General features: G+C 42.1%; 1 protein-coding gene across 2 annotated transcripts; it reads left to right on the top strand.

The window, feature by feature from the left end:
- LOC148887691 (ORM1-like protein 3) lies at positions 1-1,811 on the top strand. Of its 2 annotated transcripts, none has more exons than XM_089015414.1 (4): positions 1-218; positions 567-761; positions 944-1,095; positions 1,210-1,811. In XM_089015414.1, exons 2-4 carry the CDS (start codon positions 588-590, stop codon positions 1,343-1,345), a joined length of 462 nt encoding a protein of 153 aa, XP_088871540.1. In that variant the 5' UTR covers positions 1-218; positions 567-587; the 3' UTR covers positions 1,346-1,811. The 2 variants fall into 2 exon arrangements, with proteins under 2 accessions (XP_088871540.1, XP_088871541.1); XM_089015415.1 differs by having other exon boundaries at positions 8-143.
- The last annotated feature ends 6,544 nt before the right edge of the window (positions 1,812-8,355 follow it).

The following is an 8,355-nucleotide window of genomic DNA, read 5'->3' as shown; positions in this document are numbered from 1 at the left end:
GAGAGATGACGTCGCGCGGCTAAACGGCGCCCTGTTGTCAGCAGCTGGGGAAAGGGGACCGAAAAGAAGTCCCCCTTTTTGTCTTCTTGGCTGCTTTTTAAAGCTTTCCTTCTGGTCGTCGCCAAGATGCGAGTGGTCGTTCCGTAAGCGAGAGCCTCCCCGAGATCGACGCCTTGATAACGGGCTCCTCGAACCGCTGTCGGAGCCATTTTTGTCTGGTTTGTGATAAGCCCTGTAGCCATTTTTAGCTAGCAAGTGACACGTTAAGACGCTCTTTTGTTTACTTCTGGTTTTATATCCGGGTCATGGGTCGTTTGTTTAACTTTAGCATCAAATGCTTCCTTGTGATTGGCTGGTGTGACTAATTACTACTTTGGTTTTGGGAACACGCCCACCACAGTACTCATAAAAGTCAGAACTACAAAGGAGAGTGTATAAATAATCCACTAACATACTATTTTCTTTATGTATTTTTATCATTTGTAACCATACAATCTGGACAGGGCTGCGGGTAAGTCGTGAAACTGTAATTTGCAATTGAACCTGTGTACCCTGCACCCATTTAGGTGGCAGCCGGTGACGCCGACATGAACGTGGGTACGGCACACAGCGAGGTGAACCCCAACACCCGCGTGATGAACAGCCGCGGCATGTGGCTGTCGTACATCCTTGGCATCGGCCTGCTGCACGTCATCCTGCTCAGCATCCCTTTTGCCAGCGTGCCCGTGGTGTGGACCCTCACCAACCTCATCCACAACCTGGTAGGCGTGCGTCATCATTCATCCATTGGCTTTCTTTATAATTGAGTACACGCGCTGAATGACACTGCTTGAATCAGCAGACTAGCTTTGACTAATGATGATGTAAGCAGGTGCTTCATTTCAACGATGTCATTGTCATTTCCGTTGTCTTATAATGTGGATTTTTGTGGCAAAAACCGCAGTGCATGTACCTGCTCCTGCACACCGTCAAAGGGACGCCGTTTGAGACTCCCGACCAAGGCAAGGCCCGCCTCCTCACGCATTGGGAGCAGATGGACTACGGCGTGCAGTTCACCGCCTCCCGCAAGTTCCTCACCATCACACCTATCGTCCTGTAAGAAAAAAAAATGCAATTGAATCTTTACATTTCCTTGATATTTCCTACTATATTTCCGTCTGTCTGTCTTGTACCATTCGTTGAATGGTCTTGTGGCTTTGTGTTGCGCAGGTACATCCTCACCAGTTTTTACACCAAATACGACCGTGTGCACTTCGTGGTCAACACGGTATCGCTGCTCACCGTGCTCATTCCAAAGCTACCCCAGCTGCACGGCGTACGCCTCTTCGGGATCAATAAGTACTGACTAAGGGGCCATGGGATGTTTTGGGGCTGAAATACCATCGCCCCCAGAAGACAGGCCTAATCAATGGACAAAGTGTGGACATCTTTTTTTGGACTTTCAGACTTTAAAGCATTAGAATGGGATTAGATGCTAGTTAGCATGTTAGCATACGTTTCTCCGACATTTTCTCAGACGAGCCAGGGGAACTGGGGAGCCTCTAGGGTGCCAGAAGAGGAGATTCCTAGCATGCATCAGTGTGTGTGTCTGGTCCGCAACCATGACCGCTTTGGTCGCATTTCATGTTGATATATCATATTTATTATTATTATTGTTGTTCTTGTTTGTTATGGCGTACTCGCTGTCGCCGTTAAAAGGGCTGAAATGGAAAATGTGTTTGATTTTAAGGGAAGTTGTGAGCTTGTGGTCACGTGATCTTTGTGTGTATCAAACATACAGATGGATCAATATACAGTATTTTTCAAACTCAGCCTTGTCAAGTGTGCTTTTTGTCATTCATTTTCTGGAGCGTTTCTCATGAGAGATGCGGGCGACTTGCGCGAGAGACGGAATACGTCTACGCGGGACGCCGGACAATCACAGGTAAAACATTTCTTGTTCAATAATATTTGTTGTTTCGTTGTATGCGGTTCCTGATGGTTCATTTTAATGCGTGGGTTCTCATTCAGGGATTAAAAGAGCCGCACACCCCGGATCGGTCGCCATCCAGCCCACCTTCAGGTATTATTATTAATTCTCCCTTGCATGCTGTTAACGATGAAAATTGCAAATTAGCATCCTGTGTAGTTTGAGAATACGGATGAATATACATTAGTCCAGCAGAGGGCAGCAAAGATTAGCCAGTGACGTTCAATCATGTTTACCTTCAGGCAAATGTCAATCATTTTAGTTATTCATATTCCTTTGACAACAGACCCCCCATCTGCTCCCCCTTCCTCGTTTTTCCTTTCACCGGGATACCTGTAAGAATGTGAACATCCTGTTCTATTCACTTTTCATCATTCGGAGAAGAGTTGTTTTTTTCCCATGTGTTTTTGTAACCATGGCAACCAAGATGTAACATCGATATCTCAGTGGGTGTCCGCCCCCTCCAAAAACAACCGACATTCAGTAGTAGTCAATTAATAAAGAGGCTGCACTCGTAACAAAGTCCCACGCGACCACCTGCTTCATCGTGAATTATGCGACCGCATATGTCGATGGCGCACGAACGTCGCATATGTATTTATATCCGTACACGGTGCATTATGTGCATCGTTTTAGCCTCCATCCTTCATGGCTCATGCCTTCATTCGAATTATTTATCAGTGATGACATGTAAGTGAATGAACACGGGTGATAAATAATTGAGCGCAGAGATTTCCCAGGACACCGAACGCACCATTGACCCGAAATCGCCCTCCTAGACACACTCTCCCCCATTATTTCTGCTAAGGAACCTCCGTTAAGCGTAGCATCTCTTTGATTTGTAAGCCTTTCTCACAAGTGAGATTTTTGCTACTTGAGCGTAGCCGTAGCGTGTCGCTGGGCCTCCGATCTCAGCTGACCTCTGATGAAGGCCGCGCGTCCTCAAACGCCGCACTCATTGGCCGTGGAATCAACGTGCCGAGCGCTCCCGAATCCTCCCAAAGGGATCGATACGAGAAGATGGAGCATCGGCGGCCCAGCGGGCCTCATCTCAGCACTTTTGCCTGAGGGCGAGAAGTCGCTCCAATGAGCCGCTTATCGATCAGCGCCAGAGGAAGCGCTTTGCTTCCCCGCAATTGCATATAACTTTTTCTATTGTTTATTTGTAGCGTTCACTCAAACTGCCACACCCCCGCCCCTTCCCAAAAAGAAGAACATAAAAAGAATGGATTTGCTTTTATTCTCTTCCAACGCGCTTTAACTTTGCCAGGAAACTTGGCATGACGAGAGAAGGGAATTAATTGTGGGTGAGCGAGGGAGCGTGCGTTTTTATTTTCTGCAATAAAACTAAAATAATGTCAAGATTTAGAATGTAAACCGCAGGTTGCCACAAGTGATCCCCGAGAGCCACCAAAAGTTGCCCACTCCTCACCCTATAGAAGCATGTTAGGAACGCGTTTCTAAAAATAGCTCAAGCTTTTCATCAGATTTTGCATGGAGGCTCAAGAAAAGAAGCAAGGAGTCTCTTTGATGGGGTTTGCATTTTTTAACACCGCCGCAGCATGCACAATCCACGCCAGGGCTTTTAGTATGCAGCCGGATAAATTTGCTTTCATGTCATGGAGTACGCCTGCATTTGGTATATGCGCGGACCCCCCAAAAAAAGTATTTAGTCATAGCTCCCAATCCACATTGTCCATGTGCGCTTGCGTATCGCCGGGGAAGTTAAGAAAGCAGGGTTATCTTTTTAAGCCGCTGTGAGAACATTTAGCATCCATTCAAATCCAGAAAAAAAAATAACATGGAATTAATTGGATAACATCAGCAAAAAAAATGTAATTTGGACTTTAGGCTATTGATATTTCCAACATGAAATCCATCAGGGCCTCGTTCTCATCTCAAATCGTCCAATCTGTTGCCCTTTAACACAAGTGTCCATTTTTTGTGGGTATTTTTTATTCATTTTTTTGTGCTCGCAGTGGATATTGGGTAAAGTTTCTTGGGAGGCTTTAATAAAGCTTCCTTCCTGATACCTCTTATAGTAGCCAGGTAGCCTTTTATTACTCTTCACATTTAAAGTACAGTGATACCTTGTCTTACGAACTTAATTGGTTCCCAGAGAGTGTGTAAGACGAAAATTGTGCATCCCAAAAATTAAATTCCCATAGGAAACCATTCAAATGAGAATAATCCGTTCCCAAGTCCCCATAAAACATCATTTTCTACTAAATAAGATTTAAAACTACACAAAATACACCTTATTATATGTACAATAAACGTGCTATTGTATTGTAATTAAATAAATAAACTGTACTGTCGAATAAAGTCGTTTTGTTTACCTTTGTGATGGTCGTTGATGTAGTTGCCTCTTGATGATATCGGAGTGAAGTGATGGCTTACATCCTGTTTCTACTTTAGCAATGAATGTGATATCCAATCTTATGATATTATGATCGATTTAAAATGGCGGATATGAACTTGATCGCCGGTTGTGTTGTTGGACAATGGTGAAATAGATGTATATCTGTTATTTATGATATGACTACAGGCAAATCAACATGACTTGACCTGAGAATGTCCGCAATGATGTGAATGCTTGCAGTCAATGATTTCCGATGATTGTTTGTACACAAATGCTTGTCATGGTTGGTGTTCTCTCGGGTTTATCCACTTATTGATCAGCAGCCGGTACGGTCGTTGCTAACAAGGTTGTTATCACAGTTGGGGAGGGAGGGCCTTCACTTTGTGAGACATTTTTCAAAATAAGACTGAAAGTGAGCGTACTGTATTTATGTACTTTGAGTGTGCGCTTGATGCATTTTTTGTCATATTATTGCTCTCTGAATTTCGATTTAATTTCTGCAAAGATTATCGGAAACGGTGGCTCTTCTTTCCTACACGCAAGGGCATTACATTCAGAATACTGTAAAAAAAAATGGGGAAAAACAGGCTCTCAGAAGGGGAGCTTCAGAAGATGTCCACATTCAAAAGCCTTTGTGAAACTCCATTGGGCATTGTTCGCCTTTTAATTTGGCTCGTCTACAAAAAGAAAAATAACTCTAGAAGCAGATTGCCTTTTTATGCAAAACGTTCCCTGGGTGTTGAATTAAAAATGTCCATCTGCTGACTAAAGCCCACGCTCCCCTTTTTTTTTTTTACACATTTCATCTCAATGCCTGGACAGGCGTATTTTTTTTTTTTTTTTTTATTAATCAATTGAATGATTGAACATATACATCCTATATGCATTATAAGATAATTAAAAACTACAAATGGAATACATTTACATCTACATAACACAGCAAAAACACGAATTTATTAAGATATTAATTCATATATACGTAATATATATTTTGTATTTCCAATTATTATAGCATTAATTTGTTTTATGTGTGTTTTTTGTTTGCTGCTTGTAAAATACAATACAGCAATTTATCTCCCGAGATGTCCCAGTACTACATATCCCATAATGCATCGCGTGTCATTCATGGCGGCTGTGCACCCACCCATTTCCTCCGTGTGCAGGTACGACTGCAACTGTTTTTTTTCCTTTGCAGTTATCTTATTCCTAAAAAATCAAGTGGAATTGCAGGTATATTTGCGTGCACCTTATTTAACATAAATCAGCGGAAAACGTTGCTGTTTATGTAGCAGTTAGCTCGCGAGTTCGATGTCAAGCCTTACAAGTTGCAATGTATGCTCGTTAATGGCTGCCCGACGTGGATAGAATGACGACTTTGTCCTCTTTGTGCAAAATGTCACCCCATTCATAGCTAAGAAATATGTTTTTTGTTTTATTTTGATGCAAATAATATATATTTGCAATTGTGTTTTTTCTTCAATCGGCTTGCATTGACTATCCAGTGGGTCCGGCCTGCAAACTGCCATGCACGGTGTCCTTAAGGTATGTACACTATTTAAATGTTTTTTACCAAATGACATTTTTATTCTGCTGTCACATTTGATACAGATAGACTAAAGCCAACGCTCCTTTTTTTTACACATTTCATCTTAATGCCTGGACAGGCGTGTTTTTTTTATTAATCAATTGAATGATTAAAGATATACACAGTATATGCATCATAAGATAATAAAAATTCGAAGAACAATTGAAATATCATCAATAAATGTTTTTACCGTTTTAGATGTGCAAGTACGTACACATTGGATACATCTCCAGAAATGACAACAAAAAACAAGAGTTCATTGTTATATTAATTCTCATATGTAATATATGCTAATCTATATTTCCAATTTATATATATATATATATATTATTTAGCATTTTAATCACAGCTTCTGATGTGGAATTACCCCGCTTGCTTGTTGTGTGTTCACTCTTAAAAACAAAACGGAACTCACTCTTCAAAACAAAACACCTTAAAACAATAGTCTTATTTTGAAAAATATCACAATTCGCTTCTTCTGTCAGCCAAGAGAATAAGTGAACGACTACAACTGTTCATCTGATTTTTATTTTAACACCGTAATCACCCAGCCGCGGTTGAAAGTATTAATTAAGAAGCTTAATTTTGACTTGTTCGATGGCACCCTGATAACGAGCAAAAAAAGTCTTGCCAGAGGGGAAAAGAAATACAAAAAAAAAAGACATTTCAATCTTCAACACACACGCACAGCAAATTCTCAACATAATTCCTTTACATTGGCGTACTAATTACAAGCATCCCTCATGTTGGCTCCTGCAGAACCCTGCAGAATAACCAGGATGAATGCCAGCGTGGTTCGTCTTTTTCAACCAATGGCGTGTCGTTTTTGCGCAGCGGCGAAGGCTCGTTACAACACGCCGCCTGCTTTGCAACGCGAATTCCGTTTGAAGGAGCTTTTTCATGTGCTTCGTGTTGGCGATGAAAGGAGAGGAGGAAGGTGCTGTCATACGTGAGCGAGGAAAGAAGCATCTGGCTCAAGATCGTTACTTCTCGTGTTTTCGACTCCATTTGAAGAGGCATCAGTATAGCCGTGATGGCTTAAATTCTTACAAATGTTTGAATTTGTTAATTTTTAATGTAATCTTTAGTCATTTTCCCCCTCTGGACCAAAAAAATGTAGCTGTCTCATAAGGATAGTATCTATTTTAAAGGACAACCGACACCTCCGGACTAGCTATATTTTACCTTTTAAGACTCGCGCTGAATATTCATGAAATCTTGTTTTCGAGTTGATGACGATGCCCTAAGTGACGTCACGGAGGGAACGCCCCTGACCGAGAAAGTGACACACAATGCATTTAGGGTACTTTTTTTCATCTGATGGCGAAATTAGAAGGAAAATGATGGTGAATCGTGCGTCGCAGCCAATTGCGGTAACACGCATAAAGAAGGTGTAAGTTGACACAAATTCCCAGCGGACAAATCAGCCCATTTCCAACAGAGCTTATGCGCCATCTTGTGCGTTTTCTGGGCGCTACATTGGAGTCCAGACGACTCGAATTGAGACGGAAGGACTTCTTTAATCGATGGCAAACATTTCTGCTTTCCACTTCAGAACTATTTGAATCATATTCATAACTGGATGAGTAACAAGTAAGCACCTTCTCCGAATCTGAACTCTCCAAAGCCATTGTTTTGATTCTGGAGCAGGGCAGTGTGTGACCAATAGTGACGTCACGAACAAGGGGGCGGGACTTTCTGAATCTGCGAGCTCATTTTGTGGCACTTTTGGGACACTTTAAGTCATTTTTATTGGTGTTTTGCATTTGACTAAAAATATTAGCCTCCGTGTTTTTGGGTATTTTAGTTGCTGTAAAACATTTTTCTGATGTCAGTCCGGAAACAAAAAATGGTGTCAGTTGTCCTTTGAAGTGATAGCTGCACTCCCATTTAGTCATAAACCGACGCTAGCTTGAACTAGCCATCGATATTAGCCGCTAGTGGACTATGGCCGCAACAGGCAACGATATTCCCACCTGCCGATGTCGCCGTATGAATAATCAATGAGCCCAGCGGGAATTTGGCTCAATGAAGGAACACTTAACCCTTGGTGTCATGTAAGGCGGCAGAGGAAGAGATCAATCCTTGTCGGGTTAATGGAGGCCATGTAAACACCACCGTTACTGATAGACCCGCTTTACTCACTGACTTGTTTGCTCCCTTTGCTTCCCTGCGGGTGATCGTCTCAACCGAGATCGCTAACAGACATGACGTCAATGCATTCAGATACGTTTTCCCAGTTTTCGGTCAAATGTTCCCTTGAAGCATCCCAGGTAGGATAAATGTCATGTGACCATGTGCCAACTTGCAAGGAAAAATTTGAAGACGACAGGGAAACATTTCTCGCCTTTATCTGAAAAATAAATAAAATAAAGACTGCAACAGTCTCACCATCGCCAACGTATGTGTTTGAACTCATTGACCGCCAGGCCATGTGCA

The sequence above is a fragment of the Hippocampus bargibanti genome, linkage group LG15, assembly GCF_051943395.1.
Source record: "Hippocampus bargibanti isolate YZ-2025 linkage group LG15, ASM5194339v1, whole genome shotgun sequence".
NCBI lineage: Eukaryota > Metazoa > Chordata > Actinopteri > Syngnathiformes > Syngnathidae > Hippocampus > Hippocampus bargibanti.
Note: the sequence above shows the minus strand (reverse complement) of the source record. Positions and strands in the feature narration are given on the sequence as shown.